At 33.1% G+C, this 19606-nt stretch overlaps 1 protein-coding gene across 1 annotated transcript in view; it reads left to right on the forward strand.

The window, feature by feature from the left end:
- LOC127735874 (RRP12-like protein) overlaps positions 1-18530 on the forward strand; it is a 71112-nt gene extending 52582 nt beyond the window's left edge. Inside the window, exons 25-34 of the mRNA XM_052246274.1 lie at positions 781-938; positions 1899-1990; positions 9912-10067; positions 13282-13460; positions 14293-14406; positions 15534-15616; positions 16334-16400; positions 17116-17180; positions 17536-17618; positions 18355-18530. Coding sequence (XP_052102234.1) covers positions 781-938; positions 1899-1990; positions 9912-10067; positions 13282-13460; positions 14293-14406; positions 15534-15616; positions 16334-16400; positions 17116-17180; positions 17536-17618; positions 18355-18448 — 1091 coding nt within the window. The 3' untranslated portion in view covers positions 18449-18530. The remainder of the gene's footprint in view (positions 1-780; positions 939-1898; positions 1991-9911; positions 10068-13281; positions 13461-14292; positions 14407-15533; positions 15617-16333; positions 16401-17115; positions 17181-17535; positions 17619-18354) is intronic.
- The last annotated feature ends 1076 nt before the right edge of the window (positions 18531-19606 follow it).

Here is a 19606-nt window from a genome sequence, read left to right on the forward strand (position 1 = left end):
GTTATCAATGTAAGTTAGCCAGGTTGTCAGTGAAATAAAGGTGCCACAGAGTCAAAATACCATTAACTCTTTCAGTTTGGAAGCATGTTATCAATGTAACTTAGGCAGGTTGTCAGTGAAATAAGGGCTATTCCATTAAAATGTATGTGGGAAGGTAGGAAGGGACTTTCAAAATATCCCTACAACCAAGAACCATTTTTTAGATAATTTTGCATAATGGTAATAGACACATACTGAAAAAAGACCCATGACCCACATTCAATAATTAAGCTTCCCTTCCTACCCTCCCACATACATTTTAATGGAATAGCCCTAAAGGTGCCACAGAGTCAAAATACCATCAACTCTTTCAGTTTGGAAGCATGTTATCAATGTAAGTTAGCCAGGTTGTCAGTGAAATAAAGGTGTCACAGAGTCAAAATACCATCAACTCTTTCAGTTTGGAAACAAAATGAAAAAATAATTCAATTAAATGAGATTTTTTTCTTTTGACTGGTTATATTATTGATTATATATACCTTGTTAGGTTTTTGACTAGTCTTGAGATTGTTTTGACTTCTGACAACCGTGTTATGACTTACTGGGTCCCTGGAACCACTGCCCCAATAAGTTCTAAAAAATGCTGTCAGACATCAGAACAGTCGGAACAGAATAGTTATTTATTTTTAAGATAAAGAATAGAAAAAAGTTCTCTGACATTTGAAAGTTTTATTTGGATTGGAAGGGTTATGATTAAGTAGACAACTTCAATAATGTGGTTTACATGCTTATTTTTATTAGAGAGTATAGATGGCAATCTCCTGGGAAATATAATAGAAAGTGTGTGTTTACTTCTGATGTCTAAAGCTAGAGAGGTGGTCAAGTCATCTTTAGCTTTCATCAAAGTGTTACTGTCAGCTTACCAAGATGTTCAACTAGCATCCCATCTTAAACAGATTGTGAGTACGAAGTACAATTCCATTGCTTTGTAGAAACAGTCACACCATACCATATCATTGTATAAGTATCCGTCAAACTTTTATGTGATCTTTTAAATATTTTAAAAGCAAAATGCTTTAGACTTTGAAATTGAAAATGAATCATATTTTCATTTTCAGTTATCTGCATTTAAATGCAAAATTATTGTTCATCCTTAATATCATGAACTTTTTGCCCCTGGACATAAAGGGATCAACAATCAATTAATCATACCTATTTGGACATATTCTATTACTATTATTTATATGAACAGTATTTGATGTAAACAATCAATGAGTACTTGCACATCAGGTAAACTGGCTACCATGAAAACACTAACATTGTTCCTTTAAATTCAAAATGTTTTTGTTTAGCCAGAAAAACTGGGAATTATTTTCAATTTTTTAGGAGTTTCCTGGTTACCCTCATTTTGGATATGCACAAACTCTGTTAAATGATAATGGATGATTTTTATCAGTATTTTAACATTTCAGTTTTCTTTCTTGAATTTTTTTCAAAAGTTGAGGGTCTTTGTTGTTATTCCGATAACATTATTTCAAAACCAAAGTACCCCTAAATACTAATCTAATGTTCAAAACCAAAGTACCCCTAAATACTAATCTAATGTTCAAAACCAAAGTACCCCTAAGTACTAATCTTACTGTGGATTCATAATTATTTGTGGGATACCTATTTTTGTGGATTTTGTGGGTACAGTTAAACCACATATTTAAAAGTTCAAAGAATTGCAAGTTTCTAAAGGCTTGTATACAGGCTTTAGCATAAACCACAAAATCAAATATTTATAAAAATGTAATTTTTCCTCAGTTCACCAAAATTGGTTACCACGACATTAGTTGTAGACAAAAAAGTACAATATTTGGAAACATTTTTGTTTTATTGATAACAAAATTTTGTATTTGAAAACTTTTAAATTACAGATGTCCAGTCTTACTAGCATGAAGGATGATTGCAGACAACATTTTAGATTCAAATCCAAAGAAATTTATGCCAAGTTAATAAAAAAATTTGGGTATGTGTTTAAATGCTGTAGTAATCTATTATTTAAGACCCAAGAGATAAATATTCATCATCTTTCTGGCATTTTTATACGACCGCAAAAAAATTTTTGTAGACGTATATTGGTATGACGTTTGCGTCGTCGTCGTCGTCGTCCCAAGACACATCAGTTTTCGCACTCTAACTTTAGTTAAAGTGAATGGATCTCTATGAAATTTTACCTTAAGCTTCAATACCACAAAAGGAAGGTGGGGATTGATTTTGGGGGTTATGGTACCAACAGTGAAGGAATTAGGGGCCAAAAAGGGGCCAAAAATAAGCATTTTTGTAACTTCCAGACATAACTTGTGTGTAAGTGTATGGATCTCTCTGACATTGTACCACAAGGTTCCATATCACAAAGGGAATGCTGGGATTGATTTTGGGGGTAATTGCCTCCAAATTTTAGGAATTAGGGGCCTAAAAGGGGAAAAAAACAAGCGTTTTTCTAGTTTCATGACAATAACTTGTGTGTCAGTGTATGGATCTCTCTGACATTGTATCACAAGGTTCCATATCACAAAGGGACTGCTGGGATTGATTTTGGGGGTAATTGCCTCCAAATTTTTGGAATTAGGGGCCAAGAAGGGGCAAAAAACAAGCATTTTTCTAGTTTCATGACAATAACTTGTGTGTAAGTGTATGGATCTTTATGAAATTGTACTACAAGGTTCCATATCACAAAGGGAAAGCTGGAATTGAGTTTGGGGTAATTGCCCAAAAAGTTTAGGAATAAGGGGCCAAAAATAAGCATTTTTCTAGTTTCCAGACAATAACTTGTGTTCAAGTGTAAGGATCTCTCTGAAATTGTACTGCAAGGTACCATACCACAAAGGGAAGGCTGGGATTGATTTTGGGGGTAAATCCCTCAAAATTTTAGGAATTAGGGGCCATAAAAGGGCAAAAAAACAAGCATTTTTCTAGTTTCAGGACAATAACTTGTGTGTAAGTGTATGGATCTTTATGAAATTGTACTGCAAGGTTCCATATCACAAAGGGAAAGCTGGGTTTGAGTTTGGGGGTAATTGCCCTAAATGTTTAGGAATTTGGGGCCAAAAAGGGGCTAAAAAACAAGCATTTTTCTTGTTTCCAAACAATAACTTTTGTTCAAGTGTATGGATCTCTCTGAAATTGTACTGCAAGGTACCATACCACAAAGGGAAGGCTGGGATTGAGTTTGGGGGTGATGAATCATAAGGGGGTTCAAAAAAATTGGGGGGGATTTTTTTTTCCTTTTTTTTTTTTAAATTTTCCATTTTAAATTGGTTATTTCTGATTTATATATAAAAGCAAATAATAGTGATATGGTTTGAATAGGTAAATTCAAATTTTTTTAGTTCTTAGACCACTTTCATTCTGTGTCAGAAACCTATGCTGTGTCAAATATTTAATTACAATCCAAATTCAGTGCTGTATCAAGCTTGAATGTTGTGTCCATACTTGCCCCAACTGTTCAGGGTTCGACCTCTGCGGTCGTATCAAGCTGAGCCCCAGCGGAGCATTTTATCATTAGATAATAATCTATTTTTATTGAAGGATATATTCCATAACATTACATTGTGTAGATAACATTGTTGACATTGATAGATAAGTTGCAGATCTATATTAGTTTGTGACAAAATGAAAGAAAAAATATTGGGAACTATTAATTATATATATAAAGTTTGATTACACTAAGTGTTTTTAAATAATTTTCACCTGTTATCAGATAACAAAGCCTCTGGTAAATATCTTATCACACAATTGTAATTGTAGTGACAGATTTATTCAAAAAAATTCTGTTTCCTAAGTGTTAATGATGATAAGATCTGTAGGACAGTATAAATAAAGTTTGAAAGGAGTAGGTCCGGTAAGGGCCGATTTTGGCCTCAAATTTCAGGTTCATATGACGAAGGATTTTGGACACTTTTTGAACACTAAAGTGTCTATTTCAGTTGATTCTATTAGTTTATGTGAAAGATTTTAACTGATTTAGTCATTAAAAACGCTCCGATTCAAGCTTAAATATGAAAAATATATCAAATATGCCAAAAAATGTCACTTTTCAGATGGTTTTTGTCAAAAATGAAAGTGGCCGCATCCGTGTTCATCCTCAACCTTTATATATGTTATGTATTATCATCAAATACAACTTACATTTCAATATTAAGAATGAACACAAATGCGGCCACTTTCATTTTAGACGGAAACCGTCCAAAATTTAACTAAAATGCTAAAATTGTAAAGATTTCAGTAATTTAGCCTGAATAAAGGATGCTAGTACCCGATTTATGTGCATTGTATTGTCAAAAACAGCCCATATTTATGTAGCAGAAGCATTCTTCTTACCAATAAATAACTTAAAGTTTACATTTTAACAGTTTTGTAAAACTGCTATATTTTGGGGCCAAAAAGGGGTCTTACTGGACCTACTCCTTTACTGTTCATTATAAGACATTTAAAGATAATTACAGATAAATTTTATAGATTATTAATAGATATTGTATTAATGATTAATGACATTTTGGATTTTTTTTTCTTCTTTTCTATGGTAAATTGTATGAAGAATTTTGTGGTAGGTTTGTTTTGTCATTCTGTATAAACTTATTTTCTGAATGCTATATATTTTTTTTGATGAATCGAACTCCTTTAAAAACTAAGCTTATACCGTGTTCACACTATAAGATCTTCATCGGGTCGAACCCGGGTTAATTAACCCGAATAAATTACCCTTCACACTTGATAAAAAGTTTTACCCGGTTTAGGATTTTCCCTCTCAACAAAAATAGAAATGTTAGCACCAAAATTATAACCCGCATCTGTCACAGATGCATTATTTTAAAGTCTGAAGTTTTTTACTGCACTTATAGCCGTTTTGGAGGAGTTTGATCACCATCAACCACTATCCGTGTTTTAAAATAAAGTCACTTCATCCAAATTGCACCCATTTTTCGCCCAAAAAAGCGACGGAAAATCATACAGGTTTCATCGTTTGTCATTATGCAGGTTTTTATACGACCGCAAAAAAAAATTTCGCACTCTAACTTTAGTTTAAGTGAATGGATCTCTATGAAATTTTACCATAAGGTTCAATTCCACAAAAGGAAGGTTGGGATTGATTTTAGGGGTTATGGTACCAACAGTGAAGGAATTAGGGGCCAAAAATAAGCATTTTTTGTAACTTCCAGACATAACTTGTGTGTTAGTGTATGGATCTCTCTGACATTGTACCATAAGGTTCCATATCACAAAGGAAATGCTGGGATTCATTTTGGGGGTAATTGCCTCAAAATTTTAGGAATTGGGGGCCAAAAAAGGGAAAAAAAACAAGCATTTTTCTAGTTTCATGACAATAACTTGAGTGTAAGTGTATGGATCTTTCTGAAATTGTACTGCAAGATTCCATATCACAAAGGGAAAGCTGGAATTGAGTTTGGGGTAATTGCCCAAAAAGTTTAGGAATAAGGGGCCAAAAATAATAGATATAAGAAGATGTAGTATGAGTGCCAATGAGACAACTCTCCATCCAAGTCAAAATTTATAAAAGTAAACCATTATAGGTCACAGTAAGCACAATAAGCATTTTTCTAGTTTCCAGACAATAACTTGTGTTCAAGTGTATGGATCTCTCTGAAATTGTACTGCAAGGTACCATATCACAAAGGGAAGCTGGGATTGATTTTGGGGGTAATTGCCTCAAAATTTTAGGAATTAGGGGCCAAAAAGGGGCAAAAAACAAGCATTTTTCTAGTTTCAGGACAATAACTTGTATTTAAGTGTATGGATCTTTCTGAAATTGTACTGCAAGGTTCCATATCACAAAGGGTAAGCTGGAATTGAGTTTGGGGGTAATTGCCCAAAACGTTTAGGAATAAGGGGCCATAAATAAGCATTATTCTAGTTTCCAGGCAATAACTTGTGTTCAAGTGTATGGATCTCTCTGAAATTCTTCTGCAAGGTACCACACCACAAAGGGAAGGCTGGGATTGAGTTTGGGGCTGATGAATCATAAGGGGATTCAAAAAATTTGGGGGGGGGGGGATTTTTTTTTTCCTTTTTTTTTCTTTAAAATTTTCCATTTTAAATTGGTTATTTCTGATTTATATATAAAAGCAAATAATAATGATATGGTTTGAATAGGTAAATTAAAATTTTTTTAAGTTCTTAGACCACATTCATTCTGTGTCAGAAACCTATGCTGTGTCAAATATTTAATCACAATCCAAATTCAGTGCTGTGTCAAGCTTGAATGTTGTGTCCATACTTGCCCCAACTGTTCAGGGTTTGACCTCTGCGGTCGTATCAAGCTGTGCCCAGCGGAGCATTTTATTTTTATTTCCCACGTCTAAGTTGCAAGCTCATGTAACCACATACATCCATTGTATGATTATTATACCTCACACAACTTTGTTGCAGAGGGTATAATGTTTTGTCTGTCCGTCAGTCCTGTTCTTGCCATCACAACTCCTCTGAAAACACACAACAGAATTTTAAGAAACTTTGTAGATAATAAGGAAATACTATGTAGATGGGCATTCTGACAGGAAATTATGATACAATTTTTATACGACCGCCAAAAAATTTTTGTGGTCGTATATTGGTATGACGTTGGCGTCGTCGTCGTCGGCGTCGTCGTCCGAAGACGCATTAGTTTTCGCACTCTAACTTTAGTTTAAGTGAATGGATCTTTGTGAAATTTTACCATAAGGTTCAATACCACAAAAGGAAGGTGGGGATTGATTTTGGGGGTTATGGTACCAACAGTTAAGGAATTAGGGGCCAAAAAGGGGCCAAAAATAAGCATTTTCTAGTTTCCAGACAATAACTGTGGAACGGTGTATGGATCTCTCTGAAATTATACTACAAGTTTCCATACCACAAAGGGATGGTTAGGATTTGCTTTGGGGGAGTATGGCTCAAACCGTTTAAGAATTAGGGGCAAAAAAGGGGGAAAAACAAGGTTGTCCTGGTTAATGGACAAATACTTTAGTACAAAACATAATTTAAAGCAGTGTAAGGGAGATAAATCAAATACATCATTGAACTTATCTCCCTTACACTGCTTTTAAATTATGTATAAAGTAATGGTTAATGAACAATTAAGATAATTTAAAACAGTGTAAGGGAGGTAATCCAAATACAACGTTTTGGTTACTTCCCTTTCACTGCTTTTAAATTATGTTTAAAGAAATGCATATTTATAAAGGAAGACCAGTAAAAATATCTGCAAATGTTGCATCTTTTGTTTAACAAAAATCCATATGAAAGATTTGACACTATATTTTGAATTCTATTATAAAATATATTAAGTTAGCACTATGGTAAATTTAAATGGGTAATTATGGTTGCATTGGAAATTTGAATTGAGATTATGACCATATCTTGAGGGAAAGAATTTTTTGGGGGAAAAAAGGGGGGGGGGGGGGGGGTTAAAAAGAAATTGTGGAGGGTCAATTTTTCTCATTTCAGATTTCAGAAATTAAAAAGAATTATTCTTCAAATATTATTTTTTTTTCAAATTTCAAATATTGAAAAATTTCAAGAAGTAATCTTTAATTGCACAGTATGGCGCATTAGATTTGTAAAATCTTTGACCACATTTATTTATTTGTTATGCCAAATCTAACCGTGTATTTAGATTTTTAATTTTGGGTCCAGTTTTCAAATTGGTCTACATTAAGGTCCAAAGGGTCCAAAATTAAACTTTGTTTGATTTTAACAAAAATTGAATATATGGGGTTCTTTGATATGCTGAATCTAAACATGTATTTAGATTTTTGATTTTTGGCCCAATTTTCAAGTTGGTCCAAATTGGGGTCCAAAATTAAACTTTGTTTGATTTCAACAAAAATTGAATATATGGGGTTCTTTAATATGCTGAATCTAACTATGTATTTATATTTTTTATTTGTGGACCCCGCTATCAAATTTGTTCATATTGAGGTCAAAAGGGTCCAAAATTAAACTTTGTTTGATTTCATCAAAAATTGAATTATTGGGGTTCTTTGATATGCCAAATCTCACCGTGTATTTAGATTTTTAATTTTGGGTCCCGTTTTTTAAATTGGTCTACATTAAGGTTCAAAGGGTCCAAAATTAAACTTAGTTTGATTTTAACAAAAATTGAATTTTTGGGGTTCTTTGATATGCTGAATCTAAACATGTGTTTAGATTTTTGATTATGGGCCCAGTTTTCAAGTTGGTCAAAGTTGGGGTCCAAAATTAAACTTTGTTTGATTTCAACAAAAATTGAATATATGGGGTTCTTTGATATGCTGAATCTAAACATGTATTTAGATTTTAGATTTTTGGCCCAGTTTTCAAGTTGGTCCAAATTGGGGTCCAAAATTAAACTTTGTTTGATTTCAACAAAAATTGAATATACGGGGTTCTTTGATATGCTGAATCTTACCATGTATTTAGATTTTTTATTTGTGGGCCCGCTATCAAATTGGTTCATATTGAGGTCAAAAGGGTCCAAAATTAAACTTTGTTTGATTTCATCAAAAATTGTATTATTGGGGTTCCTTGATATGCCAAATCTAACCGTGTTTTTAGATTTTTAATTTTGGGTCCCGTTTTTTAAATTGGTCTACATTAATGTCCAAAGGGTCCAAAATGAAACTTAGTTTGATTTTAACAAAAATTGAATTCTTGGGGTACTTTGATATGCTGAATCTAAACATGTGTTTAGAATTTTGATTATGGGACCAGTTTTCAAGTTGGTCCAAGTTAGGGTCCAAAATTAAACTATATGGGGTTCTTTGATATGCTGAATCTAACCATGTATTTTGATTTTGGACATTGGACCATGATAGGTAAATTAAAAAAATTGAAGTTCTTGGACCACATTCTTTCTGTGTCAGAAACCTATGCTGTGTCAAATATTTAATCACAATCCAAATTCAGAGCTGTATCAAGCTTGAATGTTGTGTCCATACTTGCCCCAACTGTTCAGGGTTCGACCTCTGCGGTCGTATCAAGCTGAGCCCAGCGAAGCATTTTATTTTTAATGAGTTTTGCTTCTTTGAACTTACAATTTGCCTAAACATACTACTGCAACAGTTTGTCATCGCAACTCCTCTGAAACCACACAACAGATTTTCATGAAACTTTGTAGATATTAGTAAATGCTATGTAGATGTGCATTTTGACAGGAAATTATGATTCAATTATTTTTCTAGGAGTTATGCCCCTTTGAAGTTAGAATTTTGGACTAAATATACTTCTGCAACAGTTTTTCATCGCAACTCCTCTGAAACAACACAACAGAATTTCATGAAACTTTGTATAAGGACATACTATGTAGATGTGCATATCCATAAGATGTTTTGATCAGTTGACTTTTGTAAGAGTCATGAGTCTTTGAACTTAGGAATATGATGAGATTTTGTTTGCCCAGTGACAATGTAGGGGTGTGGGTATGTGAGTGTGCTCACAATGGTTCTATAATCTACAAATATGATAAATCCAAGTTTGCTATGACTAGTTCTTATATACTTTGTAAGATAGATGTAAGGGGGCTAATTTTTGGTCTTGTTGAATGACATAATTACAACAAACCATTGTCTGGACTGATAAATTCATTGTTAAATATACTTTTATACATTTCGTCATCAAGTTTATCTTTCCCAAGTGACAGAAATTCTTCCAGTATGATCAAGATTAAGGGAACTTTTTTCTCCTTTAGACTTCTTTATGTATTGGTAATTCTAGCCAGAGGCTTCAGTTCCAATTAGCCAAATGCTAAATACTTCTTAATTTTATAAAAGGCAAATACAGACTTCTTTTGTGTTGTTCCAATCAAACATAATACACCACAGGTAGTTAGTTACTTATTTGCTTCTTTGCACCAGCTCAAGAAAACCAACTTTTCCAATTCTTCTGTAGTTCTAGTGTTATTGTATTTTTGACAGGTATGAGACAATATATAACATGGCACCCTCAAGTATTCATAAAGTATTGATGAATGTCAGAAAGACACAGGAAAGAAATAAAAAGAAAAAGAAAGAAGAGAAAACAGAAGAAGATGAGGACAGTGATGAAGAACATAGGAGAGCACGACCAGAAAGGTAAGTTTTTCTTCTGTATAAATAAAAAAACAACTTCAGGCCATTGGCTTGGTATTATCTTTTATTTTACCTCAGGTAAATAAGTGATGATGTGATATGTTTACCTATGTTACGTGGTGACCCCATAGGGATTCCTAGGGGGTTAGTAGATTTCATAGTGGTATCATGACGTCAAGTATTACTTTTATTAAGTCTCCCAAACGAAGTTTGGGAAGACTTATTGGTTTTGCTCAGTTCTTATTATTATTATTATTCTTCTTCTTCTTCTTCTTCTTCTTCTTCTTCTTCTTCTTCTTCTTCTTCTTCTTCTTCTTCTTCTTCTTCCGCCGCTTTTAAATTTGAACTTGTCCGCACCCGTTCTCCAAAACCGCTTGTCAGATTAACTTAGGGTTTCACAATATGCTAGAATAACATGTCTAGTGGTGCAATCAGGGTTTTGTTTGTGCATTGGGGTTTATAAAGGGGTACTTTGAGGGGCAAAAAGAAAGGAGGGTTTTACTATAGAACCCTATGGGATTTTATTTTTTAAAATTTTCAAATGATTATAAATTGAAAACCATTTGTGATAGACACAATCTTTTTAATTGAAAATGTTCTAAATGATAAAGCACATTAAATGAAATACAGGGTTAGTCCCCAGGGGTCACCCCCACCCCCTGCCATTTAAGAAAGTTCTAATATCTTTTAAATGGTTGAGATCCCCACCCCTAAACCATATATATTCTGGTTTGTCATGCTATGATGGTTTGAATGATATACAGGGTTAGTCCCCAGGGGTCATCCCGACCCCCTGCCATTTGAGAAAGTTCTAATATCTTGTAAATGGTCAAGATCCCCACCCCTAAACCATATATATTCTGGTTTGTCATGCTAAGATGGTTTGAATGATATACAGGGTTAGTCCCCAGGGGTCATCCCGACCAACTGCCATTTTAGAAAGTTCTAATATCTTGTAAATGGTCGAGATCCCCACCCCTAAACCATATATATTCTGGTTTGTCATGATAAAGCACATCAAATGAAATACAGGGTTAGTCCCCAGGGGTCATCCCCACCCCCTGCCATTTAAGAAAGTTCTAATATCTTGTAAGTGGTCAAGATCCCCACCCCTAAACCATATATATTCTGGTTTGTCATGCTAAGATGGTTTGAATGATATACAGGGTTAGTCCCCAGGGGTCATCCTGACCCCCTGCCATTTAAGAAAGTTCTAATATCTTTGTAAATGGACGAGATCCCCACCCCTAACCCATATATATTCTGGTTTGTCATGATAAAGCACATCAAATGAAATACAGGGTTAGTCCCCAGGGGTCATCCCCACCCCCTGCCATTTAAGAAAGTTCTAATATCTTGTAAGTGGTCAAGATCCCCACCCCTAAACCATATATATTCTGGTTTGTCATGCAAAGATGGTTTTAATGATATACAGGGCTAGTCCCCAGGGGTCACCCCCACCCCCTGCTATTTAAGAAAGTTCTAATATCTTTTAAGTGGTCAAGATCCCCACCCCTAAACCATATATATTCTGGTTTGTCATACCAAGATGGTTTGAATGATATACAGGGCTAGTCCCCAGGGGTCACCCCCACCCCCTGCTATTTAAGAAAGTTCTAATATCTTGTAAGTGGTCAAGATCCCCACCCCTAAACCATATATATTCTGGTTTGTCATACCAAGATGGTTTGAATGATATACAGGGTTAGTCCCCAGGGGTCATCCCGACCCCCTGCCATTTGAGAAAGTTCTAATATGTTGTAAATGGTGGAAATATATATTCCTGTTCGTCGTGTCTCGAACATTTGAATGATGTATAGGTTCCCCCCACCCCTAATGTTCTAGTATCTTGTAAATGGTTGAGATCCCCACCACTAAACCATATATATTCTGGTTTGTCATGCCAAGATGATTTGAATGATATACAGGGTTAGTCCTCAGGCATCACTAATGCATATAGTTTACTGGACCAAACCAATTTTCACTGGACTTTGTCCAATGTCAGGCAACACTGGGAATTTCGAATTATGGGAGCTTCGTTTGGGAGACTTCGTAACAGCATCCTGTTACAATCATTTCTTGTTGTTATTGTATTTCATTGTTTATTTTTATACAAAACTAGGCAGGAAAAGTCCTGTGTGCGATAAATTTGCTATAAGGTTCGCTACTTACCCCCTGCAGATCCAAAGAGGGTTAGTAAAATCCTGTATGGATCGGTAGGGATTCATTAGCAAACTTATAATTTTGGAAAGTAGTCATTTTCTGATCACGGAGAAAGAACAATCAAGCATGACTGCAAGAAATAATTCCTTCATGTTATGCTCTATGCTCATTTTAACAAGAGTAGGCATTATATTTGTCAATTTATTACACCTCGCTAATGCTCAGTATAAAGTTATTGACAAATATAATGCCTACGTATGTTTAAATGAGCAAAGAGCATGGCATGAAAGAATTATTATTTTTATGGCCCCTCTGATTTCAGTCTTTTTCTAAATGCCTTCACATATTGAGCCATATTTAGTATGTGAGCCTACTATGGTGAGTTTCAGATCGAGTTTACGTTTGGTTACGCTCTGCTGATTTTTGCCGAAAATTACAGGCTTTGGACTTTGAATATATAGTGAAAGTAACAGTTATACAGACTTTTTTCTAAACGCCTTCACATATTGAGCTAATTTTTAGTATGCAAGTCAACTAGGATGAGTTACAGATGGAGTTAATGCTTGGTTCCACTCCCCTGATTTTTGCTGAAATCATGGGGGTTTGGATTTTGAAAATTTCGTGAATTTAACAGTTAACAGACTTTTTTTCTAAATGCCTTCACAATTTGAGCTGATTTTTAGCATGTGAGTCCACTATGATGAGTTACAGATCAAATTTAAGTTTGGTTCTGCTCTGCTGATTTTTGCTGAAATCATGGGCTTTGTACTTTGAAAATTTCATGGATTTAACAGTTATACAGACTTTTTTTCTAGATGCCTTCACATATTGAGCTGATTTTTAGTATATGAGTCTACTATGATGAGTTTCAGATCAAGTTTACGTAAGGTTTGGCTCTGCTGATTTTTGCATAAATTACGGGCTTTTGACTTTAAAAATTTCCAATCCTAAAAATGGCTTCAAGCTTTTTTTGCGAGCGGGGCCATTCGTTTCATTCCAACATATCTAGTTTCTTTACAAATTTTTTTAAATCATTTACAATGTCATTTTACAGTGTGGAGGAATTATTACGAGATTCAGATTCTGAAATGGAAGATGACGGCAATAAAAAATCTAAAGGTCAAAAGTCAAAGAAAAATAAAGACTCAATCAAAGCTAAGTTGGCATGGTTACAAGAAGGTGCTGATGACATTGTTGATTTCCTGGATACAAATGCATCAAAGAAAGTCATGGGTTAGTACTTTTCTCAACTATAGTATTCAAAGTTAACTGAAAAATGAGTAATTGACAAATTTGTTATTTCCAATGACAGGGCTGTAGAGGAATAAAATACAAATGAGTGATTAACAAACTCATAATTTCCAATAACAGGGCTGTAAAGGAGCAAATAAGCTACAAAACATATGAACATATAAGAAAGAACAAGTTGTATAATTGACAGATATACCACTGTAAAGTTTCAATTTATCTACCAAAAATGACAAAATTTGCAAATTTCAAACATATTTTGGAGTGGGAAATTTTGAGCACATGCAAGAACCACAAAATTATTCATGTGAGAAGTATTGTTCACAAACCATTTGGTAAATTATTAATTTGTTTCTTGCATGTGCATCATATTTGCGTGTCCAAAAACTATGATTTAGAAGATGTCACTAACAGTAACACATGGAGCTGAAACAATTTTTTTTTTAAGTTAACTGTTCAACTAGTGTATTGCTTTCACTTGATCATATTGAAAATATGACATCTTGTTTTTTATGACTTTCAGGCACTTTAATTCAGTTTTTTCACAGGTCCCTTAATTCATCATCTCAAACAAAAACCTTTACTCGCCAGGCAAGAGTTCAGCTTTAGGACTCTTCTATAGCTGTTGTATAACACTCCTTTCATAGATATACAAAAAACCTTGATGGGGAATAGCATCCTGGAAAAAAACAACCTTTTAGTATTGATGTGACTTACACCTTTGGTTAAAAGGACTGGTGATTTGTTCATTTACAAGCTGACAAATGTCTGCTGATGGTTTTTCCTACAATTCAGTTCAACAATTTATCATTTGTAGCAACAAGGCCACAGGAGAAGTCTTCTAAAAACAAAGCCAAGAAGTCAAAAGAGCAGCAATACAAAACAGCAACAGACGGCAGACTTATCATTACAGAGGATAGCAGTGATGAAGGTTAGATTGTTGTAAAATGATCTTGAAAAAATAATCTCTCAAAAAAATGACCTTGAAAGAATTCTCTCTTATAAATATGACCTTGAAAGATTTGTCTTTTTTGTCGAGCCTATGACTTTTGTCGAAAAAGCGAGCCATAGCGATCCTACATTCCGTCGGCGGCGTCCACAAATATTCACTCTGTGGTTAAAGATTTTGAAATTTTAAAAACTTTCTTAAACTATCCTGGATTTCTACCAAACTTGGACAGAAGCTTGTTTATGATCTTAAGATAATATTCAAAAGTAAATTTTGTAAAAAAAAAATTCCATTTTTTCCATATTTTACTTATAAATGGACTTAGTTTTTTTCTGCCAGGAAACATTACATTCACTCTGTGGTTAAAGTTTTTGAAATTTTAATAACTTTCTTAAACTATCCTGGATTTCTACCAAACTTGGAAAGAAGATTGTATATGATCATTAGATAGTATCCAGAAGTAAATTTTGTAAAAAAAAAATCTATTTTTTCCGTATTTTACTTATAAATGGACTTAGTTTTTCTGCCAGTTAACATTACATTCACTCTGTGGTTAAAGTTTTTGAAATTTTAATAACTATCTTAAACTATCCTGGATTTGTACCAAACTTTGACAGAAGCTTGTTTATGATTAAAAGCTAGTATCTAGAAGGAAATTTTGTTAAAATTTTGTTCCATTTTTTCCGTATTTTACTTGTAAATGGACTTAGTTTTTCTTCCAGTTAACATTACATACAGTCTGCAGTTTAAGTTTTTAAAACATTTATTAGATTCATAAAACTATCCTGGATTTTTACCAAACTTAGACAGAAGCTACTTACATTCAAAAGATAGTATAGAGAGGAAAATTTTTATTAATTTTTTACCTCATTTTTGTTGAGCCTGCGATTAACAGCAAAAGTAGGCGAGACACTGGGTTCTGCGGAACCCTTAAGAATTTTTTTTTTTAAATCTGGACATGCATAACTATAAATATTCAGTTTTTCATTTTATCTTCTCCTTAGTTGTAACGGTAACAGATTATAATGAACTGATAAGTTATCTTCAGGCAGAATTTTATCAGACATTCTGGCATGTTTTGAAATCTTTTTATATTCTTTAAAATTCAGAAAAGCACAAAGGTCAGAGTCAGATGTCTGAGGATGAGGATTTGGAGGATTTGTTCCAGGCTATTGAAGGTATTGGGAATAAGGTAAGTTATAACACCTCGTTAAGTCTCTTGAGTACTGTTCACAAAATATAATGATTTGTTCCAGGCTATTGAAGGTGTTGGAAATAAGGTAAGTTTAAGAAAATAATTTTTAACACCTAGTAAAAGTATTGCTCATGGTTGGACATAAATGTTAAATCCAAGTTGAAGATCCAAGCAAAAAGAGAGAAAAAAAATGTTTTGATCTTCCCATATAATAATCTTAAAACACAGTTTCAGAGGTCAGTAATCTTTGACGATTAAATAAAAGGGTCATTAACTGTTAATGAGATTATCTGTGATAAAGCCTGGTTTTATAGTCAACTTGTTCTTTAATACCATTCACCTGGTCAAATTGGTTGACTGTTTCAAATATTCTTATTTGTCAAAAGATATTGATAACCAACAGTAAGACATTTATTTAATATTTAAAAGCTTGGTACAAATATAAAAGCTTTGGGAATTTACAGTTTATTTTGGATAGTGGAAAGTATTTAGCCAATTTAATCTCATTTAAAAGTATAAATTAACTATAAGATAAACTTTATGTCAAAGGTGAGCTTATTTCTAAATACAATAGATGAATATAAACAGCATTTTTTAACTCTTTTTTCCCAAATCAATAAAGTTGAAAACGTGTATTACAAATTACTGATCATTTACATTTGAAAGAGATTTAATTGATATTTGACCGTGAATGAATAAGTACTTGTATTTCAGAGATCCAAGAAGAGAAAAATAGAAGATTTGGGATCGGATGATGAATCTGCTCGTCCTAAATATAAAGGTAATTGTTTTAGTAGTGGAATAGTTGAGTATGATACACATTTGAAATTAGTCAAGAGCATTCGCTTTATGAATTAAATTACATGAAAATTATAAAATTTAATGTTTTGGGATGTTCATATATTTTTGTGGACAAGAAAATTTCTTAAATGTGGAAAATATTTGAGACACATCAATATTAGGAGGCAATAAACTAGTTTTGTGTAAACACAAATACTCTGATCATACTTTTTTAGTTTTTGTTCCTTGGAAGCTAACATTTGAAGCACTTCCATCTATTATCATGATTATAATGATAGGGATAAAAATTGATATTGTATAAATATCAATCAGACTTAAAAGTTAAACACGGCAACTTAAAAGAACCATACAATGGTCACAAAACTGTGAGCATTAGATAACAAATCTAAAGATGCAATAAACATACAATAGATAAGTTTACTGTTACCGGTAACTGGCTGATACATTTGTTACTGGTAACTGGCTGATACATTAACTATTAGTTCAAGATGGTTAAAATCCTTTGAAGATTACACTTTAATTATAGATATATACTTTTATACAGTAGCCCTCTCACCATCATGCACCTTTCTCAGAAACCAAAGCAATTACAAAGGTGAACAACAACATTTTGTCTGTAGAGGTAGCCTGGTGTTATCTATACAGTTATATGTTTTATGCAAATTATTAAAGGGAGTTAACTTAAATATTTTCAGCTGGAGGTAAAGGTATACACAGACCTATTGGTGAATCAGACCATGGTAAAGAATACAGAGCAAAGGTAGGCTGAACACATTTTTGGGAGATAAATAGAAAATTGTTTGAGGAATTACTTTTGTTTGTAAAAGGACAAGTATTAAACTTCAGGAAAGAGTTGACTTTTAAAAGTACAAGATGCAATGACATTAAATTAAATAATGTAAATATTAACATAACAGCTGCATTAAGTAATTTTTTTTTTTTTTAAATCTAATGAATAGCATGTCATCATATCAGCCATTCAGGTGCAAGAACAGGTCTGTTTGAATCTGGCACCTAAAATTTACTGTACTTACACAAAGTGATCATCTCTGTCTGAATCATGATATATCTATAAATAATAGTTTGTTAAATTTTTGATAAATGTTTTATTGCAGAAAGCTAAAGGTGATATAAAGAAGAAAGGGAAACCGGATCCATATGCCTATGTTCCTCTCCAGTTCCAGAGTTTGAATAAAAGGTAGATTGTTATTTTACTGCCTTCATTGAAAAGATTGTTGTATGATAGGGTCATTTTTTCTGTAAAGGGCTTAATTTACATTGGATGGTCACTCTAATCTATATTTTTTTGTCTTTATTTCATTTTGATAGTTTTTACAAACTAAGTTTTACCCATTTATATGCTACTTCTTGTGATATATTTGGTCTTTTTTGTGGACCTGCCATTTATGATCAGGGTAAAACTGCATCTTTTCCAAACAATTTTTTTTCAAGTAGACAGGTTTAATTGTGTGAACCCTGTAAGAAAATATTTTCATGTATGTTAGAAAGAACCAACTTAGAAATGAATTTACTCATTCATCATTGTCATATTTAATTAGAACATATTGTTCCCCTTATGCTCTTTTTAATCAAGGGCTCAGTTTGCCATACAATGAGCAGTCCGCAAGATATACTTTTGGATAGTAAACAGTTTATGCTTAGAAATTCTGAAAAGATGGAATTTGTTGAAATCATTGAAAGGAATAGAACATCTGAATCTGGTGAAGTTTTAACATACTAATGGTAATTCCTAAATGGGTCTGTAGGGAATATAATTATGAATCAGTAATCCAACAAAAACAGAAAAACATCTTTCATTATTCAATTTAATACAATTGTTTTTCAGAACTAATCAGAAGTTCTGATAGGTTATATTTTATTATTTATATTATATAAATGTATGAAAACTAATGTTTGGTGTTTTCATTTTACAGGAAAAAGGCCAAAATGCAAGGACAGTTTAAAAATTTAGTGAAAGGTGCAAAAAAGGGAGCTATGAAAGGAACAAAAAAGAAGCATAAAAAGTGAAAATTTACTGTTATTTTGTTATTGAGTGTGATGATAAATTATGTTATGGTATTGTATATTAAATAAACATGCATAGATTGTATATTTAGTATTGGAAAATGAGGACTGATATATTATTTTGGGGAAATTTATTGTGCCCTGCACAACGGGTTGCGGGGGACATAGAAATACCGGGCGTCCATCCTTCTGTCCGTTTGGTCTTGTTAGCGCTCTCACGTGTACAATTCTTGCCAGATTTTTATGAAACTTATATCTATATATATCTTATATATAGGTTTATATCAGCAAAGTCTTGGATGAGTTCAAAAATCAGTCCCGATCAATTATTTTTTAAAGAGTTAAGAGAAAAACTGACCAAGTAAAAATGGTCAGAAGAGCAAGTTCTATCTACTAGAAAATTTTGGTAAAATCTGTCCACCTGTTTGTGAGTTATTGCCCCTTATATGTTGATTTTCAACTTTTTCTGCATTTCCTTGCCATTTTTTCAAAAACTATAGGAGCTAGGTTAAAAACGTAAATTGCAAAAAAATATCAGCATAACAAGATGTATCTTGCCTAAAAGTTGTGAAAAATCCTACTTGTTTTGGAGTTATTCTGACTAAAATATCAAATCCCCCCCTTGATATTTTACAGTTGTTAACTGTTGTCATGAAAATTATGGGAGCTTGGTTAAAAGTTTTAAATGCAAAAAGGTTCAGCACAACAAGATGTATTTAACACGATAATTGGAGGAAAATCTGTCAACCTGATTGGAGTTATTGCCCCTATATAAATATAAAAAAAGCTAGGTTAAATGTGTAAATTGCGAAAAAAAGTTACTTGGTTTAGAGTTATTGCCCCTGAAATGTTAATTTTTGCAGTTTGGGCTGTTATGATGATAAATACAGAAGCTAAGTTAAAAGTGTGAATAGTAAAAAGGTTCAGCACAACAAGATGTATCTACCTTTTAAATTAGAGTAAATCTGTTGACCTGTTAGAGTTTCTGAGTAATTGCCCCCAAAATGATCATTTTTTGCAATTTTGGGTTGTAAAATGCTAAAACGATAAGCTCGACAAGATCTTTAAAACCTAAAAAATCTGTTGAAATGTTTTTGAGATGTTGCCCTTGAAATATACATTTTCCAATTTTTCACAATTTTTTGCTGTTATTTTGAAAAC

Source organism: Mytilus californianus, unplaced genomic scaffold (genome assembly GCF_021869535.1).
Source record: "Mytilus californianus isolate M0D057914Y unplaced genomic scaffold, xbMytCali1.0.p SCAF_3, whole genome shotgun sequence".
Lineage (NCBI taxonomy): Eukaryota > Metazoa > Mollusca > Bivalvia > Mytilida > Mytilidae > Mytilus > Mytilus californianus.